The sequence below is a fragment of the Pteropus vampyrus genome, unplaced genomic scaffold (assembly GCF_000151845.1).
Source record: "Pteropus vampyrus isolate Shadow unplaced genomic scaffold, Pvam_2.0 Scaffold76, whole genome shotgun sequence".
NCBI lineage: Eukaryota > Metazoa > Chordata > Mammalia > Chiroptera > Pteropodidae > Pteropus > Pteropus vampyrus.
In genome coordinates, this window is record NW_011888857.1 from 6024609 (window position 1) to 6046981 (window position 22373).

Sequence of the window (22373 nt, forward strand, 5' to 3'; positions counted from 1 at the left end):
AAGGGCTGGGTGGCAAGGCTTCCAGAAGACCAAGGGTTGATGAGAGCAAAGTGTATTAGACAAATGGTATCTAAAACACATTACACTCTTTCAGACTCAGATAATATTTCTAAATTTGCAATCAGTTAATATTTTTTTATATTCGAAAATCATATTTTTCTATTTTACTCTTTATTAATATCTATCTCTTATTTTGGAAATAAGATACAGAGCCATCTTCATATTCAGAAAACTATGATTTTTATATATTTCTAAGTAAACAATAAAAACTAATATATAAAATGTCATATCCTTTTGAGAAATTACTTATTGTTAGAATTTATCGAATTTCACATTCTGACTTTGTGTACATTATACAAGCTATGTATTTTAAACAAGTTTTCTAATTTTGGATAAAACTTTGAAATCACAATACCAAAATATCTAGTCCATGTAATTCTTTCACTGAAAGACTTGGTCCATCACTTGGTAGTCTGTATATGTACCAAATGTATAAATGATGATTAAGAAATTCTTAATAAACCCAACCACATTTTTTCCTGGTTTGCCTGGGTATTTCGTGTGTCATGTAGAAACAGCCAATGATAATTTATGACAATATCAGCAAACTAAAGGAATAGGCTTTTTCTTATCAATATCATGTATAAGCCCATCGCCTCATCTGTGTCTCTCCTTCAGTGAGAAAAGGCAGACTTTATTGCACTGTCACTCCATGGTCCTCACTGCTGCGTTCTCCCTGTACTCATCCCTAAGCCATTTTCCCTTCACTTGGTCTATGTCTCTTTCTTTATGTCCTGCACAATGTTTTTAGAATAATCTACCTAAAATACTTCTTTAATTTATATCATCCTCCTGTAGAGCTACCTAAAATAGGTTCCCTCCAATCTTTAAAAGTTTTTATCTCTAGTCTATGTATACAGATTAATTTTCTGTTCTTCCCTGATTTCCTCTGTCTTAGTCACTGCAATTCTCTCGGCGGTGCCGCACATGCAGAGGTCACTTCTATTTGTATATTTTTGTTTATTATCCTATCCCACCATGGAATGCTTTGTAAAAAGTAATAGTTTTCAGTGTCTCTTTATCTATTTTGACTAGTCATGCCTATTCAAAATGCCGTTTGTAATTCTCCAACACTAATTCAATGAACCACAAATAGTTGTGTAATATCGAGCATAGGTGGCTAATTTCAAACCAATGATATAATTTAAAATTATATAAGCTCTTTTTAATATTGGATTGAAAAAGAATTTCATATTCAAGAAATAATAATTTTATTTTAATAATAAAAATATTCACTATAGGACTCTGGTCTTGATATTTTTAACATGTCATAAATGCAATCCAAATATATGCTAATGAGAGCTTTCTAAGTCAAGAGGCAAGAATATTAGAGAAGATACAGAATGGTGAGAAAAGACTACATATGTGTGTAAACGTTTTAGTCTCATATATTCAAGTGTAAGTAAGAAGATAAAAAAAATGTATGGCATTTAGAATGAAGTGATTCTTGTGAAATTTCTGAATGGAGTTTGGCACTATGGAAAAAAAAAGAACTGAGAAAATAAAAAGAAAACACAGTCTTACCTTTGTTTCTGACTTATTTCTAGAAGAGTCTGAACATTAGTTTTGGCCGATTTCTCTTCATTTTTCAAAGACTGATAAGAAAAAAGGGGAAAAGGAAGTCTTATTCAAGTGATAAATTGAGGCTCACTTGACTTTCATCTCTCTGGCCTTTGGTGTGACCGTATTTATGCCCTGAAACAATAATGTGCAGATGAGGCCATGATGGCCCTCACGGTTCTAAGGATGCACTCAGAAACTTACGATACCAGGTAGTGTGTGTACTACACAGCAGGAGAAGGAGAAAGAGCTGAGTCTGGGTCTTTAGAGGTTTGATGGATAGAAACATGCTCTCCAAATATCTACGTCTTTTAATAAGTGAATATAAAATATATTTTCTGCTCTTTGTTGGAAGTTTTACTGTGTTCTCTGCAGGCATGTCAAACCAGCTCTGGCATGATTTCTACAAATACAAGGGGACATAAAAGGCATCCCTAAATAAGCTAAGTAACAATACAATTCAAGATCAAAGCAGCCAAAAAGCATTTACCTGTTGGGTCTTATCTTTTTATTATTTATGTACATTAGAATACACAGAAGAACTAAGGTCATAAAAAATGATGAAATTGCACAGACATTGTATTAAGTTAAAAACAATACCACCAAAGTCATTAGTGTTTATTTACTCTGTCAAATTCAGCATTCATAGACTATGAATTAAAACAGAAAAGTCCACTGTGTTTTCTCATTAGAGAATCTGTTCCATTATGCCTTCCCTAAGAACTTTCTTATTTATACTCAATAAACTATTTTTAACAGGGTAAACTATTTTCTTGGTATTAAAAATGGAAACTGAAAGGCAGTGATAGTGTTTATAGGAAGAGAATCTGTGACAGGTAAGGAATTGATAATAGCAAGAATAGCAAAGCATTTTATTTACTTAATATTAATTTAACAAATATTTGTCATAAATTATACCAAGTCTCATGCAAAGGCACGGTGTCTGCCTTCACAAATTTTCCAATCTAATGCTAAAAACACAATTTTCGATAAGCACTCTGATAGGAATGTGATGGACTGAACTTCATACAAAAAACTTCTTCCCTAAATGACTGACTGAGGTCATTATTAGGAAACTGCCAATAAAAGCTGCTCTGCTTATTTGGAAAGAGTAATTTCATATAAAACACACACACACACACACACACACAAGCAGAACAAGTAATTACAGTGGGGAAAAGTCACCAATCCTAATATTTACAGTTCAAAGTGCATCATGGTGCACTTTGTGCACTATGACCTCACACAGGTCACAAAATCTGTCTTTTGACTTCCTTATGTGAGAAACAGGAATGAGAATTTTGAAGAGCTACTTTATTTTTTTCTGTCTTTTTGAAATATAATAGAGAATTAGTTGCTTGTATTTACCTTGTACAATTCAATGAGTTTTTTTTCCCCTGATAGTTGGCATACAATAATATCCCAGTTTCAGTTGTATAGCATAGTGATCAGAGATCCACATAACTCGTAAAGTGATCACCCCACTAAATCTAGTACACCTCTTCCTCCTTACATATTTATTACAACATTACTACTATCTTCCCCATGCTATGCTTTACATCTCCATGTCCATTCTGCAACTATCCATTCATACCTCTTAATCCCTTTGCCTCTTTTTTTGTCCCCTCAACCCTCCTCCCATCTGGTATTTGTTAATTTTGTACTTTAGATTTCACATGTATGTGAAATCATGCGATGGACCCACTAGGTCCATCAAGGCAATATCTTTTTCCATCCCCTTCCTTTTAGTCTGTGTGTGTCTTTTAATCCAAAGTGAGTCTCTTGTAGGTAGGATATGTAGGGGTATTGCTTTTCTTATCCATTCAGCCACTCTATCTTTTGGTTGGAGCACTTAATTCTTTTCCATTTGAGGTATGTGTTGATAGGAATGTAGTTATTACCATTCTTTATTCCTGTTTTTGAAATATGTTTTTTTTTGAAGAACCTACTTTAGACAGTTAATGGGAAACTCAAAGGGGATAATAGATGTGTAAAAAACCACTTGATGAAAAGTACAATAAAAATACGCTTATTCATTTATTGACCATATGCTATACTCTGGACATTTTAAAGGAAACCAAGATAAAGAAGGCAGAGGATTGTCCTCAAGAAATTAAAAAAAAAAAAAATACATGCGATGCAGAAATGAAAAAGGTAGATATACACATGGGGATCAGCAAGGCTTATCTCATTAGAAGAACTGGAGGTACTTGACTATTATTTCCCCAGAAATATCCAGGGAAATATCCAGAGTATACATCTAGGAAAATACTCTTGGTTCTTTTAAGGATACCAAAAGTCGACAAACCTACTAATGAATCAACATAATGTTTGTTGATTGACCTGTATCCCAGTCAGGTGCTATGATTACAGAGATAAACAAGACTTTAAACCTTCTATTTCATGAAGTCCTTTCGAAAAAAATATGTACAACTATATTATTATTCACTATGTGTTTGAAACCTAGAATGATTAGACGAATGATCTTATCATCTTAATTTTGTGAAGAGGTTGTTAGGAAGGTTTAATAAGATACGAAATAAAAACCACCTTGCACAATGGCTGGCACAAAATAAACAAGAGACATCTTAAAAATTGCAACTACATTTATTGGTGGAATTGTTACCCTTTCAAAAAATGTAACTCCATGAAATTACACATTTTTTTCAAGCAATTTTCTAAACTGTAATTAGGTATCTTAATTTAGGCTACTGGTACAGAGAAACTGAGTGTCCTGAGAATATTGTTAACACTCACCACTCATAGTCATTTCACCGTATGCTTGAAATATTCTCAAAGTGCCATGTGTGCCATACCTCTAAGAAGATGCAATTGTCTTGAATATTCTTTGCAGCCTCTTGTAACTGGTGAATTTCTCCTTAATGATAAGGTGGCACCTCAGGCATCAGATTCCTGTGGAAATCGCTGTACTTTCTTTTTCATCCTAGTTAGTGCTTCCCCAATGTTCTGCAAATACTTCTATCATAATACTTTTATTCCTGCACAATTATCCTGCTAGTGGTCTCTGTGGTCTATTGGAATGTGAATAATTTTTTTTTTCGCTCTAATTTTTATGTTCTCGAGATGTAACAAAACTTTTGGAATAAGAGCTTGGGCATTAGGTTTAAAAAGCAGCTCTGCTGCCTAACTCTGTGCTCTTGATAGTTTCTTAACTTTTGTCTAACTCTGTTTTCTCATATAAAAAATGAAACCGATAATAACCACAGCATAGCCATTACGTGAAAATTAAATAAAATTGTAGAAAGAATACCTAACACAAGACATTGACCATGTTCCATAAGCGGTATGGATTACTGCCACCGTCACCATCATCACTGTTATCATCATCCTCATCCTCATGGCAATAGAAAGCCAAAGACAACAGTGACTCCAAATGGTTCAGAAACATGGTTCAGTGCAAAAACTAATAAACAGTCTTTGTAGCAAGATTGCTTGCATTTCATATATGGCTTCCCTTGTGATATCAAAATAACTCATCTTTTCGAAGCATGATTCCTCAGGTGTAACAAAAAAAATCATGTTAAATAGTATCTACCTCATACGTATATTATGAAATTTAAATTCTATAAAACAGCCAAAGTTTTAGTATACAGTATATACTCAATAAATACAATGTCTAAGTCAAATATTAAAAGATATTATCAGATATTTCAGAAAATTCTTCTCATCATATATAAATCTCGTCTTGGTTTTTGATTGAGATTTCACTGAATGTTAACACATGTTTACAGATGACTCTCTCCTTTCTAAGGCATTTGCCGATTTTAGGAATGAGGTTTATTAAAGAATCTTCAGAAATATTCTTTAAAATTCCTTTCTAGAGATCATTCTTATATTCATTTAACTCTTGGTCATAATTACTTTTTCTCACTTCATAATATAAAAAACACGAGGGTCGATTGATCTCAGGGATTGTGAGAAATTGATGGCTTTGCCAAACACATAATTTTTTTGTTCCCGAATTTAAAAACCACAGATTCCCAGAGTTTATTTCAATGACATTTCTTTCCAAATCTAATATAATTATAAATAATTACTTATATGGTCAAACCAAGAAAAAAAAAATCAAAACAGATTTTTAAAAATGCGGAAGTCTTTACATATTCATCCATCAAGACAAACCAGGTGACTCCTCATCCTTTGTTTCTGGGAAAATTAATTTTCATCTCACCTGAAGGTTGCCTTTAATTCCATCAAGTTCTTTTGAGTTCTTTGTCAGCTGTTGGAGGATGGTGCTTCGCTCCTTAAAGATTTCTTTCAGCTGCTTTTCTAGATCTTCATGGTCCTGTCTAACACAGAAAAGAAAGGCCATGAGAACCCCAAATTCTTCCATTTGGCTTCAGCCACTTTAATCGTAATCATAAGCCCTTGAATTTAAAGAAATATCTAGATTAATTGAAACCTTAACTACTAGGGTGTTTTATTCTTATTCCTTCATTGAAAAGAGAAAAATTGAAAAACCAAAAATTTTATAACAAAGATTTCATTTTACTTTGAGGACTATCCAGGCTACAGATCGGTTCCAGAATAATACTGTATATCTTCTACATGTAGAACACAGTTTATCAGGTACTTCTTGGAAAAAAGATATTTTCATGACATCGCCACACCTTTTTCAAAGGTCCTTGAAGTTTCACAGCAAGAGGTATGATTTGAACCAATGTATCTCGAAGACATAGGTTCTGACATGGGGGTGAGTAGGAATCTTGGGAGTAGAGCCAGAACAGATTGTAGGAGCCTTGCTTCATCACTGGTTTGTAGGGAAGGAAGCCCATTGAAAAGGCACTCTTTCCAAATATGTCTACAACTCTACTCTTATTAAAGAGATATTGGAGAAAATAAAATATCTAAGAAAATCAGTCAATAAATATAGTTAAATTTGAAAAGACTTGTTAACAATTACCATGAAAGACTTGTTTCTCTAAGTACCATACATATATATATATATATATATATATATATATATATATATACACATATTTTTCCATTTCTCTCACTTGATCTTTGTAAGAAGGTAAGACAGGTATTGTACTTCTCTTTTTGCAAATGTAAAAGAAATGGGCTCAGAGAGATTTTTACTACTACCCTAAAATCCTATTCAAGGAATGATCAAATGTGTGTGTGTGTGTGTGTGTGTGTACGTGTGCGCACGTGTGTGTGTGTTTATGTATGTTATGGTGTGACTGTTGTAGGGGGGTGAATGTAGACAAGGAAACAGATAATTGCCAGTATAGCGTAGAATTGTAACTGACAGAGAAAGGTTAAAATGATTAATTGGAATAAGCATATAGGAAAGTCGCTAATCCAGGAAAAATTTCCTGGAGAAAGTAACATAAAATATATGTAAGGGGCTCTTTGAAAGATAAGTAGAAATTAGCTATATCAAAGGGGAAAGCATATGTAAATATCAGGCAGTTTATAGTTTTAATTGGGCAGCGAGAGGCTTGCCTTTGAAATGAGAATGTGGAAAGCATAAGTAAAATTATGTAAGACTTTTAAGTGATGGTAACAGTTTGTGTATTGTTTTGAAAACAAGGGGAGGTAATTGAAGGTTTTAAACAGGGAGTGACTTGTATGATTTACGTCTTGAAAATATTTTCCTATCTAAAAACTGGGGACTGAATTGGAAGAGGGTAAAATCTGGAAAAAAGGGAGGCTATTAAGGAAGTTAACCAGGCAATAATCCAGGGTAAATATTGAGGCTGCATAAATTAGATTAGACGCAGCGAAGACAGGGAAGCTTGAATTGATTTCAGCAAAACATGCAAAATTGAATCAATGATATATAATTTTAAAAATATTTTGTGTGTTATGAGCATTAGATATTTAATGTTGCCATGTTTCTGGCTTAGACGACTGTTGGACACAGCCTTTTCCTGAGAAAGGAGTCATAGGATGAACTGTTTTTTTTAATGAAAGTTGGTTGACAAGTTTAAAATTGAAACTTGTAGGAAAATGGCTCAAACTCTCTCACCTTTACTTTATCTGTAAAATGCAATACTAACACTGACTGACCTCGCCAAGATTATTGTGTTAAATGGAGCAACTTATACAAAGCTTTGAACCCATAGTAGATAATTAATTTTAAAAATATGTAAAAATTTTATTACTGATAAATCTGATGAATTTTCAGTCTTTTTACAGAATTATAAAGAAACTGGGTCGACCAATGGCCTTAATAAATGTGTATCATCTACAATAGTTTTCTACTACAATTCTTTGCGTTTTCTCATTTTTTAAATGTAGTTCTCTAGTACTCTTCACATTCTTCTTGTTTGAGGAAAATTGGAATGCCCCACTGCTATGTGCCTTAATATTTCTCCCTGGCCTTGAGATTTTCACTAATGAACAGTAATCAGCTAGTAATCAGACAGTTATTGATGCCTCAGATTCTCTTTCAGTCTCACAAGCAAAGTCAAATAATGAATGGTAAGGTTCGTTTTCATCTAATTTTACTTATACAACTTTACTTCATGCCCCATTTTGTTTCTCCTGAATATGACAATGGACACATCTCCAAAATTATCTTAAGTAACCATAATATACCACAATGTTAGATAACATGCATTGACATTGCATTACATGCAAGATGGTGTTATATATATTTACTCACCTAATCTTCAAACAACTCTTCAAGATTAGTACTAGTGCTGACCCCATTCTGCAGTGGAAAAAATTGAGTCCCAGGAATAGTAACTTCCAAGAACATATTTCTATATCAGTCAGCCTCCAGAGTCCAGTGTCTTAGCCATTACACTGTAAGAACAAACTGACTTGGCTAGGAGTTTATCACAATTAAATGTTCACTGTACCCATCACAGAACTTATTTTGTGTTACTTCTTCCTTCACTGTTACATATATAAGTTTTGGATTTATTTGCCATTTATTATTTTTATTAAATAAAATTATAAATAGCATTTCCTTTTTCATTATTTATAATTATCTTTTAATTCTATTATCATATTTGGCCTTCAAGTAACCTCATGAGGAAAGAAGAATGAATTTAAATCCCTCTATTTTCTGGTAAATACACTGAGGATATAATTTACCAAGATAATATAGCCATGTGTGCTAATTAATAGCATCACTCTAAATGCAATCATTTAAGGTCCTTATAAAAAGGGAAACCAGGTTGTTCTGTAGAAGTAAACTTAGTGGAAGCATTGGTTAGTGTTTTATCAGATTTTCTTGTATTCACAAATTAGTGCATATTCATCTTTCAATACATGTTATTATTTTTCCATAACATACATTTCATATATATATATATAATCCTCATATAGTCATATTCTGCAACTAGCCTGTACATCTTGGAGCTCTTTTCATGTCTATACATAGTAAAATACAATATGTATGTACTTTCATATATATTACTCCTAAACACTTAGGGTGTTTTCAATTTCTCTTTCTCTCTTAATCCATATATGTGGGTACAAATACATTTTCCTGAATATTTCCTAGAAGTGGAAATATTTCACTCCAAACTTAACATGTTAATTTTGATAGATGTTAGTTGCCTTCCTATAAGCTATTCTAGTCTATTCTTCTATCATCAGTATATTCTGATATTCTTCTCAACAGATTTGTCTGAACTGGAAATTGTCTCCCTCTTTTATTTTGTATTTGTTAATGGTATGAGTGGAAAATGATACCTTCTTTCTGATGTAATTTCCAAGCACTTTATTAGAATGATTAATTCTGTTTTCATAACTTTAACCATTACTTATATTTCTTCCTTTATAAATTAACTGCATATGATGCCCTTTCACCCATTTATATTTTGAGTTAATTATTTTATTAGTTCACTTGGGGCTTCTGTAACAAGGTAATCACAGAATAGGTGGCTCAAAAAATAGAAATTTTTTGACTTACAATTCTAGAGGCTAGAAGTACAAAATGAAGTTGCTGATAGAGTTGCTTCTTTAAGAGGACTGTGGGGGAAGGATCTGTCCTGGCTTGCAAATGTCCCCATGTCTCCTTATATTGTCTTCTATGTGTGACTTTATGACTAGGTTCCCCTTTTTATAAGGACACCAGTCATATTGGTTTACAGCCCACTCTAACGACCTCATTTTAACTTAATGGCTTCTACAAACACCCATCTCCAAATGTTGTTATATCTAAGGTACTGTAGATTAGGACTTCAATATAAGAATTTGGTGGGGAGGGGGGGAACAATTCAACTCATAACAGTTATTTAATCTATTGATTTATAGAAGCTCCTGTCCAGTATAGTTTTTAATTCATTATAGTTATATAGAAAATATTTTCCAAATCTGTTATTGATATTTGATTTTATCAACCCTCCAATTTCTTCCAAATAGTTGAGAGAGAGATAGAGAGTGATCTTCCCTTTATGGCATTTGCATTGATCTTGCACAGGTGGATCTTTTCCACACCAGTACTTTCTTCAAAAGTTTCCGTATATTTATGGAAATATATTAGTTGTTAATTGTTACGAAGCTACCAAATTAATTTTGAAATATATTTTATACATTAGTAAAAGGTAGAAATATGATTTAAATAAAGATAGCCTGTTATCAGGTGATACCATTTTTCCCAGGCCATATTTTTAATGAAAAATTTATTGAGTTAAAACACTCATGCAGAAATAAATGCACAGTTCCAAGGGCACCCCTCATGAACTATCACAAAGTAAATATAGAAGAAATTTTACAAACAGAAAATGCACCTTAGAAGCTTTTCTTTGACCTCACCCATTTATTACCTTATTCTCTTCCCCAAATATGACCAATATTCTCACTTTTATTACTTTATTATCTTTTGCCTTTGTTTTAATTTATACAAATAGAATCACTGAATATGTTTTCTTTTGTGTTTAATTTGTTTTACACAACATGACATTTGTTAAAATCTTCCATATTATATAGAGAAGTAGTTTGTTAATTATTATTGCTGCTTAATATAAAAGAGAATAGTTATACTGCAATGTATCTAGTGTTGATAGAGTTGTTTTTTTCGAGTTGTTGTAATGAAAATGCTTCTATGAATATTTCATATGCCTTTTATTTAACCTATAAATACATGTGTGCTGGGTATATATGTCTAAGAATGGAATTGCTCCAATATAGGGCATACCTTTGTTCAACTTTAGTAAATACTCGCAAACAATTTTCCAAGGTTTAGAGTAAGAGATGTGGAGAATTCCAATTGTTTCATATTCTTATCAACACTAGTATTTTTTTTTTTACTTCTCAGTCACCCTAGTAGTTGTGTAATAGTTTCTCATTATAGCTATAATTTGCATTTTATTGGTGATTCATAAAGTGAGCACTTTAGAAAAGATTATATTTACATATTACCTTTTGTAAAACGCATATTCATATCTCTTGTTTTTTTTTTTTATTGGTTTGCTCATTGCTAATTATTGATTCATAGGCAGTATTTATATCACTTGCCATGCTGTAATAGAAATCCTCACACCATTCACCTGGTCATATGACACTCCAATGGAATGTTAGTGGACATGACACATCAAAGATTTTAAATGCTGTTTGCCTCCTTTTGCTTAGCGTCTTGTTCTACGTGAATAAATTCCCGCAGATAACTACTGCAACTTCAGGCTGCTTCAGAAAGAAAATATGTAGAACAAATCTAAATTTGATTCATATGATGAAGCAGAAACACCCAAAAGACTCTTTAACCTGAGTTTGAGAAAACTGCATTTGTTATTGTAAGCCATTAGATTTTGGAGTAATCTGTAATGTAGAAGTATCACAGCAAAAACTTGTCTCATAAATGCATTTGTTATAATTATTACATACATTTTTTATATTATTAATGTGCTAAATTATATTGATTCATCTCACATGTATGATTAATAATTATATTAAATCAATCTCTCATTGAAATCAATCTTTTTGTTTATTATGTATAATTCTGTTACATTCAGTTTGCTAATACTTTGTTTAGAATTTTAACATTTATTTTCACAGGAGAAATTCATTTCTAAATGTCCTCTCTCATCATAGCTTAGTAAAGTTTGGTATCTAGGTTATGCTTAGCCCATGAGACAAATTTGGAAGTATTCCATTCTTTCTTACTTTCTGGAAAGTTTGTGTAAGCTTGGTAATATTTCTTCCCTGAATGAATAGAACTGACACATAAAACATCTTGTCTGTAGTTTCCTTTGCAGGCAGGTATTATTTACATATTCAATGCTTTGATATATAACTATTCAGATATCCTAATTGTCTCTAACTTTACTAATAATTGTCAATATTAGTAAAACACTATTTTATAAATGTTTCCATTTCATTGTCATTCATTTAATTTATGATTCTGAGTCTTAGCAATTTTGTCTGAGCTCAGCTGGGCAGTTCTACTTTTTTACAGGGCTTATGCTTGTTTCTATAATCATTTCCTGGTCAACTAAATGGCTCTGCTTCTGCCTCTGTCAGTTAGTCAGTGAAGGTAACTGGCTCACATGTCTCTCTTCATCCAGCAAACTAGCCTGGGTTTATTTGTATTCCAGTTGATTAGGGTTCTAAGAGATTGTGCAGAATTAAAGGAATATTTTTCAGTTTTATGCTTGAAATTAGCATGACATCATGTCTGCCAAAGTGTACTGGTCATAAAACAAGTCACAATTATAGGCCAGATTGAAGAGGTAGAGAAATACACTTTGCTTCTTGATGGAAAAAGCTTAAAAGTCATATTGTAAATGAACAATATATAAGAAGAAGAATTATGGCCATATTTGCAAACAATGTGTTACATAGCTCCAATTGCTGGATTAACTTACTGCACTTCATGTCTCAGAGATTGTCTCTTTGAGTGCATGCCACCTTGTGCCTTGGTGGTTCTCCAATTGCCTTCAAAGGGATTTTTTTTTTTTGAGATTTTTTTTTTTCTTTCAATTTTTCCATTGGTTTGTTTGGCAACAAATGTGTCCAATTTCACTAAAGATGGGCATTTGGGGGCCATTATTTAGTTATTTAGTTCTCAGAGAAAACCAATTACTCAATTAAATTCCATTTCTCCTCCAACTCTGAGTATTTAAACACTTTTATTTGCAACAACCCATTCTTATTGTCCTAGTTCAAGCTCTCATTATTTAAATATTTGTAGCACTATATTAATTGTTAAAAAAAATTTGCTTATCCAATTCATTTAGTGCACTGCTTTCAAATTAGACTTTATAAACTTAAAGTTCTATTTGGATCAACTTATAGTTCATAATATCGGTGGCTCTTTTGACTACATCAAAGTCAAGGCGTCTGCCCTCTGGCTTGAAACTATCTTCATTCTCCTTCAGCTTCCTATGTTCAAGTTTTATTTCTTTCCTCTAATGTGTCTTGTGCTTGGTTAATTATCGACCAAAGAGAGCTTCTTGAAAATATTTAAATGTTTTTTATCTATTATCATTTATATGAATTAATAGAAACTGAAATGAAAATAAATCCTCTAAGTAATCATATATTAAATTCTTTCTAAAAGCTGGGACCTTCAAAAACCATCAAACTCTACAAAGTCTTACCAATTTTGATTTCATGACACAAAACCTCCATAAACATCAAATCAGTCTCCTCAAAATCCATCCTTCTGTTAAGGTTTTCTCTATTCTCCACCTCTCTTCAAAGCTTTATATTGTATTGATAAAATATTATTTATGCATATCTTACCACAAAAATTGAAATCTTTGACTGCATGAATATTGTCTAGTACTACTTTTGTCTAGCACAGAAGTTTGTTCTGACAATGCTGAATTGTGCTTGAGCCCTGTGCTCCTGGAAACTATCGACAGTTAACAAATAATCCTCAAACTTTTAAGTTCTGAAAAATGCATTACTCCAAGAACAATTCTTCCCATTTGACTTAAATAAGACTTGCAGATCAGCCCCCTTGACAAAGACTGGCACAGACTCACCAAATTCCTATTCTTTGTCTCACAAATGATTAGCTGAATTGTTTGTTTCTACTTACCAACCTGGACAAAATTATTGAAAACTTCATTTGACCAAATTATTGTCAGGCGTCTCTCTTTCCCCCAGGCCCTTGAAAGTTGCCCTGCCTTAGGCTTAAACTAAAATTGGGAGCTGAAGCAACTACTGAAACATGGAGCACCACATTCCTCTCCCCAGCCTTAAAAATTCCTTCTGAGAATGAGCCGATGGTAAAGAAACATTTCCTGTTCACTTGTTCAGTCATACCACCTGCTGCCCCCACTTCTCCACACCTACTTCCGTCTACTCTTGTGTCATTTTTCTCTGTAAAAGAAAGCCTTTTTTTTTTTTTGCCTTCACTCTAAGGTACTTAAAGATTTAATGGTTAAAGCATTCTTATTACAATAGATTTTTGAATAAGTGATTTCCTTAAGTCCAGATCGTTTTTACTTAATAGCACATTGTGAAGTGACTGATAAATGTAGGTTGGCTGACTAAGCTCTCATTTCTAGCTTTTGCTTGAATTCTTACATCAGCCTGGAGTGTCTCTACCTATGCTCTTTGTCAATCTAGATAGAAAAATTACCTCATCTCACTTCCTCCATGAAACTTCCTTCTTTTCTGAATTTGCATGTCATACATTCTGTCCACTTCATTTGATAATTAATTATTAAAATTAGCATATTTTAAAGCATGAGTGTAGAACAGCCTTTATAGAATGAATGCTTGGAAATATATACTCCTTCCTCTTCTTTTTCTAATAATTTTTATGTAATTTTATCTTTAAATTGTCCTTGATTAGGCCAGTAGAAGCCTCTACAAAGTGACTCTTGTATCCTGTGATGTGTCCCCATCATTCTTGGAACCCTTCCTTTGATGTCCTGCTCTAACTAACATTTCTTGGTATTTATTCCAAATGCAGATACAATACAACCAATGATGTTTATTGTGGAGTAGACTTTTAATATTTCAACTTTATTTTCATTGTGTTTTTTTTTTAATTTTTGTTTTACATTTAAAAATTATACAAGAGGGTGTCGAATGCTTCCAAATATAAACCTCGTGAAATTCAAAGCCCTAGAGTAGTGCTATGAGATCTCAGGTTTGCTTTTTCCAAAGAAATAGAACAACAGAAAGAGCAGAAATGCAAACTTCTATTTAACCTGTTTGCAGCATTTCTGCCTATATCTAAAAAAATCATTCATTATAGCAGCCATAACTATAGTTTCATGTTATTTATTCTTAAAAACAACACCTAATAGTATGGACAAGTTTATGTCAGACATGCGGCAGACATTTTACATAGGTCATTAATAATCATAATCATTCAAACATATAAGTGACATTATGTCTATTTTACAAGCAAGAAAACAGACATTCAGAGTAATTTCTTTAAGATCAGACAGATAGATAGTAAATGATCTAGGTAGTCTTTAACCTTGGATATCTTTGATAACAAAATATCGCATTATCTGGTCTTTCTGTAATAAATAAACCCAGTTAAGTATTTTCTTGGTTCCTCTTGAATGTAGGAAACTTTGAAAAAATTATAAACATTATCAATACATTATCCCTAAGCCAGTAGCTTGCAATATACAGGTGAAATACAAAAGACAAGGAAACAATAACATATGGCAAAATATGGTAGGAGTAAGATATTAGGAAACATCAAATTCATGTTAAACAATCATGAAAAATTTCATGGAAAAAAAAAGATATTTGTGTTGGGCCTTGAATGATGCCTAGAATTATTAAAAGCAAAAAAGGAAAAAAAAAAGATATTCTAAGCAGAGTGAACAATATAAGTAATGACAATGCATTTGAGAAAGTGCTAAATGGATATGTCACAAATCAGCAAGCAATATAGTCCTAATTGCATGTAGGGCATTCATTTGGGCTATTGGGTAAAACTTGAAGAAATTGGTAAGATTTAAATTAGCACAAATCTTAAATGCCATGCTCAGGAATTTTAAATGATTTCTATGGAAAATTTACTGCTCTGTGAATTACCAAGAAAGATATATTTAGGAATATGTATAGTCAGACTTCCAAATGAAAAACATATCAGAAAGAAGAAAGATTTGAATTATCCTCCCCACACTTGTCAAAGCTATTCCAAAGTGTAGATTCTTATTTATCATAGGCAAGAAGATTGAATAAGAGTAATTTTTAATTGGCTTGGCCAGGGCACTGAATTGGTGACAATCAGGAGCTGTATGCTGGGAACAATGCAATGTCTATCTGCTGGAAATTCAAGAGAACTGTAAGGTTCCTCTGAATTTTGGCATGAAGACCATGGATTATTTTGTTAAGAGGCATCTGTGTTGTTAAAGCTGTTTTTTTCTTTTTCTTTGTATCAGACCCAATAGTCAACATAACCACCAGAATATTTGCATAGCATTTTTCTTTCAAGGTCTGCCAATGCAAACTAAGAGAATAATCCAAACCCCACTGCAGATATGTGGCAGAACTGGTTCTGTGCTCCTATGTAAAGATGTCTAGAAAAGTATCTTTTGGGGAAGGAAGGTCTCTCATACTAATACCGTCAAAGTTCGAAGTACGGCTAGCCTTTGGGCAAGATTATCTTAAAATAAAAATATACAACTCTTTTCCCACCAATCCTATAGCTGGAAATCTATTCATGGAAATAAAAGTTCCAGCCATTGAGAAAGTAAATTAAAAGAAGCATTAATTATAAGTATCTGGATATAAAATAAGAGATCTGAATAATGTTACACACATTGACAAAGACTCTCCTTGACCAAACTTTAGGCAGGTTCCTCTAAACCCTCTTCTCAACTAGGCTTCAAGCTTGGCATCTATCCTTCTCAGGCCTGCATCAGCCAGCTGTAGTAAGAATCTTGCTAAGTAAGTTTAGCCAGAACCCCTACACTCGATACCTGATTATCTTTGATATTGGATCAAATTCTCATTCTTCACCAGTCCTCAGGTGATACCCCACCTTTTTGACCTGCTATGCTCAAGAATCTTGTCAAATTGGGTTGTCTAGAATTCTCTCTTATCCCAGATGTTTTCTCTTAGTAATTTTATATCCACTGACCCCCCCCACACCAACCTTGGTCCTTGGCTATTAATTTCCACTTGTCCATGCTATATTCAGAATCATCCCAGTTCTATACTCAAAACTCCTTTTTCCAAAATATTTTCTGTAAAATCTATTTTTATTGCTTTATTAACTATTATCCAGCTCTTGTTTTCTTTGACAACATGATATGGTATATTATTCTAAGATTAAATTTACATCAATTAGAGCTATAGCAGATAACCCAGAAGGATTTTTAGGAAGTATTTTTGAGTAATAAGAGAATCAAGAGTGTAGTGCATTTATATAACACTAACCATAACAAATAATGCCCTATGAATGTACAAATATGTGTTTGTGTCTATGTATGTGTGCCTCTGTATGATTATATCAGTAAGGGCAGAAATTTGAAACAGAATAGGTTAACAGAGAGCAGAGGAAAGTTGCTGATAGAGGGAATGTATGAGATGGAAGGGCAAGAAAACCAGGGAAAAAAAATAGACTGTACTGCTCTATATTAAGTGTGTGTACAAAGAACTCAAGTTAAAAGTTATAGATAAGAAATAAAAAAGAGTTCCCTGGATTTTTTCAAATAAAGACACCCAAGTACACATATGTTCACTTAAATATCTCCATCACCACAATCACCCCTCACAGCAATGCCATCACTGTAGGAAGTCCCTAATATCTGTACTTACAAAAGATATCTCTATTAGAGCAATACTCCAAATTAAAACCTTGAGATACATAAAAAAATATATAAAAAGTAGAGAAGTATCACTGTCATGAGGCATGTTATAGCATATCCATTAAATATGAAATTCGAAAATAAAAATTTGAGTTCCAGTTTTTGTCTCTAACTGGCTAGTCTAATATTGAGAAAATTACTGTAACTCTCTAGGCCTCTGTTTCCACATCTGTGAAATTATAGATTAAATTTCACAAATTAATAAAATTTATGAAAATAGCATTAGTTTTGTAGTGTAAGGGCAAATAGAAGTTGAAAATAAGAGGATTAATTTCTCTTGAAAATAAGGGAAAAGACTCTCTCCCTATTTCTCAGAGCATTTAATTTAGAAAACTTTTAAGTTCTTTCTCTGTCTCTTGAAATATATGCAAATGTTCTTAAAAGGTAAATGAGCCACTTGTCAGCTTCGAGACCCAAGAATATCTTTCTCAATTCACCTGGGAACCATCTCAAAAGTTAGGATAGGAGCCTAACTGTAGCAAGCACCTCCCTTCAAATTACAAAACTACCTCTTGTCATAAAGATATAAGACGTTTTTTACTTTTCTTTGGATAAAGCCAATTAGCTTATGCAAATAGGTACTCCAATTAACAAATGAATTTAGGATGAACTATGTGTGCTGGTACAGTTGAGACCTCTTACTTCAGAACAAATTATTTATATTGAGAAAATGTCTGTAATAGATTGCATCTGCTTGGCTATCTTAAAGGACAAGATTTTTTTCTGTCTTTGCAAACAGCAAATTGATCATGATGCCTATCACATTCTGTCTTAAGGCTTATTCGATCAAAAGATTGTTTTATTTCTCTGCTGTCTTTGCAGAGATGCTTTCTGGATTTAGAGATTTTATATTTGATTATATTTTCCTAAAAGTGGTCACTGAACTATTTTTAAAATAGAAAAGAGACAGTGAGAGAGAGACTTTAATAATAATTATGCCTCCCATTTATTTGAGTGTACGCCTTGGAGTCTGAGACAAGAAGCATTATTATGTCTCTTATAATGTAGGCATTATGCTATGCTGGATTTTTAAAAATTAAATTTATTGGGATAACATTGGTTAATAGCACAATATAAATTTCAGGTGTACAACTTTATAATACATCATCTGTACACTCGATTGTGTGCTCACCATCTGAAGTCACCATATATTTGATCTCCTTTATGCTCCTCATCCTTCCCCACCCTGGATGTGATTTTCTTTAAAGAAACAAACTCTTTCCTTTTCAGTGACAACATAGTCCTAAATAAAAGACACTGAGTTATCTAATGTTCCACCAAAGAAATAGCAATCTTTTCCAATGCTGAAATAAAAGAAAAAAACACATCTCCTTTGGACTAATTGATAGAGGCGTACTATTCTGTCTAGAATATTCAGGAAAATGTAGAACTAATTTTGCCTTACACCTTGGTTTTAGAATTTAAATGTTTATCTCCACTATGATAGCTCCCAAGCTGTCATCCTTAAACTTTGCTGGGTTATCAACCTCTTTGATATTCACATGAAAATATGAATACTCTCCCTAGGAAAATTTCCACACACTTACAAAATGACAAAATTTTATATATCAATCACATATTTCACAGGGCACTCAAACACCATATAGGAAATGAACAATGATGCCTGTGCAGAGGTTTGTTCCCAAGCTGTAGTCTCCTTGCAAAAAAAAACCCTGCTCTAGAAGTAGAGGGACATTTGGAATCTTTAGTCACTTTGTTTTTTCAAAATCATTTTCAGATATAACTGTTGGAGGCAGTGATAACTTAAGCTTAAGAGGGGCAAGAATGTTTACAAATATTTGGTCACTGGTAAGTTCAGAAAGGTTCTCATCTCTGCAGAGAGTCTAGAAGTGTGTGATGTGCAGGAAGAGTATATCCAAGGAGAAGAGATACTGTTCTCATTCTGTCCTAGATTGTGTGAATGGTCACACAGTGGAGAGGTTTCCCCACCTGCCACTTCCACTAGAATGGAATGAATGTTGTTTAACAACCGTGGTGGAAGAAGTTAACTTCCTAACCAGTTGGGAAGAAATATATATGCATTAATATATATAAATATACATATCACATCATATAATAACATATCACTAGATGTTTAAGTATAATTACAATTCTAGCTAGTCCTTAAAGGGTATGTCCTTAAAGGATATGGAGCTATTTTATTTGATCACTCCTTCCCCACCCCTGCCAATAAATATTAGCATTACTTCTTCATTCAAGCTGATTAAGCATGCTTTTTGTGTTTTCTTATATATTTTTTAAACCAGTTTAAAATTAGAAAATATGAGCTTTGTCTGAAAATCAGAAATGGCTAAAACATAGTTCCCACCTTCATGGAGGTTAAAATATGATAGGCACAAATACTCAACTGCGATGTGATACATTTATGCTAAAGACATTTACTAAGTTCAGTGGTGACCAGAGGGTGTGATGTACTCTTAATGGATAATCCAAGTAGTTGAAATCTTCTGTGATTAAAGAAATCCACACCAGAAAAAAGATGGCTAGGCTACTTTATAAAAGCAGCAGAAAATTTCAGAAGAGCTTGCTATACTATTGACGTGGAATGTGAGACCATTAATCACAGAGAAAAATAGCCCTGCCAATACATGATCTAGGTGTTAAGTTTTTATTAACTTCAAGTATCTATACAGAAATACATTTCACTAGGAGTAGAAGAATCCATAGCTTTGCATTTTGTTTGATGCATGAATCTTCTGCGTAGTATTTCTGACTGATGAGTTATATTGATTTTGCAAGCCTCTTAGTCTGAGAAGTTTCAGATCCTGTCATTCTGCAAATTGCATATAGTCCGATACTCTAAAGCTGGAGGGTTGGGGAGGAAGTTATGAGGCCCGTATGAATTTCTGATTCAACAAAGGAAAAACTCCAAAAGCACTTAAAAATAATAAAATCATCACCTTTTACTTAATCTTTTCCTTTCAGGACTTCACAGTGGTTCAGATATCTCACCCCACTAATTTTCACTCTCACTCTAGAAGACACTGGCAGAGAGGCCCATGGAAATGTTAAATGGGTGTGATCCCAGCAAATGATAATTACAGTTAACTTGAGGACAAAGGAAAATCCTCTCCACCAGAGGAGTGAATTTCTCTTACTTCTCAAGGTGGGAACATGTAACAAGGGGTCTGGATCCTGGCTTCTGTTTACCTTAACTTCCCATGCTCTAGGGATCTGATAAATCAGCAGCTGAGAGAGGCAGACACTACAGCGGCTAGTTAATCCACAAGCTCTGCTCCATATATTCATTGCTGGTAAACAGCAAGAACCACTAAGTACTCCCCTCAGTTCCTAGTCCATCCATTCTGACTGCTTTTGTGGCCTACAAATACACATACTGCTATACTTGCAAAAAGAATAAAGGTGCACTGGAAGGCTGTGTTCATTCCCATTTACGAGTAATCAGCTCTACCAAATATTTATGATTTAGCAAGAACACATTAACAAAGGAGGCTTATATCTAGAAAGAGTTTTCCTAATGATTACTGGAAATTCGAAATAAAATTCTTGAATCATAACTTGAGATAAAGCATAATTTTGTATTAAATATGATTAAGTGTATGAGAATTAAAACATGTAGATGCAGTTTTAAAAAGTATGTTACATTTTTTTCCATTTCCTGAATACTTTGCACTCATTTATAACTGTGTCTTTGCATGTGTATTCTCTTCTCCCGCTATAATGTTTTGATGCATTCTAACCAGATAAACTCTTCTTTTATACTTGCAGAACATGCTAGATGTAGTTGTAGGTGCAGATGTGGCCATTTACTTCTTTCTTCTCTTACTAGCAGAACCTGACTGCTCTCCCTCTTTGTCTATGTGCAAATGCCACATATACAATTTTTCAGCCTCCACTGCAACAAGACATATCCATATCATGAGAGAGATCAAGACAATGAGAGATAAGAAGAAGTCTTCTGGGACTTTAGAAATTTTTTTCCTATCACAAATAAAGATAAAAGAAATAACATTTTGCTGTCTTGACAATCTTTTGCTTTCCTTTCCCCTTCTTACTTCTAGAGATGTGACAATTAGTTTGGAAATATGTTGCACCATTCCCAAAGATATATGAGAAATCAGCTTGCTGAAGATGGGTACTTTAAAGTATAAAACCAGTGTTGGTATTTAATGACATATTTGGGCTACAGTATCAGCTCCAGAAGCTCTAAAATGCCGAGTTTTTATTATGCCATGTTATTAAATAATTTTATTTGTAAGTCTCTGTCAAGTTTTCAGTTAATTACATCTGAATTCATCCTAATTATTACAAAGAACATCACCTAGAGCAGTGCCATTCGTTATGTGTTCTGAATTCCAGAAGTATCATCATTGTCTGGGAATTTGATAGAAATGTGAATTATTGAATTCCATTCAGTTTGTGAATCAGAATTTCTTGTGGGGTAAAACCCAGAAATATGTTTTAACAAGCTTTCTAGGTGATTCTTACAGGCTTTTAAGAAGGAGCAGCATTACAGGCAGTCAAGAATTAACATTGCTTTTTAACAACTGCTTTAAGTAAATCTCACGTACTATCTCATGTCAGTATTCCTGAGTACCTGATATGTAACAAGCTTTGTATTAGGCTAGTAACATTTTGAAAGATGATATGCACAAAGGTGTGATATAGGGCAGAGATTTTTTTAATAAATGCGATGATCATTTTACTATTTCTGTTCTGTCACTATTTACTATTTACTGTTCTGTCACTTCCGTCTACCCTCATCAATTCTACGTGCTTGATGACAATTTCTCCTCCTTTTTTTATCCTCCTATCGTTACTAGATTTCTAAGACACTCATCTGGTCATGCTGCTTCTTAAAGAAACATAGTTTTGCCATTTTGGACCATTCAAAACTTGTTTCCAAACTTTTTTCCAGGCTTGTCTACTCTAATTGTTTTCTAATAACATGCTTTTAACACAAAAATTAACATGCTATAGAGTTTATTCTATTACTATGAAAACATGCACTTTTAGCTCTTCATCTCTTTGCTATTTTATTTTGATTCTGAA

At 33.1% G+C, this 22373-nt stretch overlaps 1 protein-coding gene across 4 annotated transcripts in view; it reads right to left on the minus strand.

Annotated features, from left to right (window-relative positions):
* Positions 1–22373, minus strand: part of LUZP2 (leucine zipper protein 2) — a 415565-nt gene that overhangs the window by 213813 nt on the left and 179379 nt on the right. For 2 of the 4 annotated variants that reach the window (XM_011362583.2, XM_023532080.1), the window contains exons 2-3: positions 5813–5930; positions 1585–1655 (exon numbers count right to left, since the gene is read on the minus strand). In XM_011362583.2, the coding sequence (XP_011360885.1) occupies positions 1585–1655; positions 5813–5930 (189 nt within the window). The remainder of the gene's footprint in view (positions 1–1584; positions 1656–5812; positions 5931–22373) is intronic. The other 2 variants (XM_023532082.1, XM_023532081.1) reach the window with 2 other exon arrangements.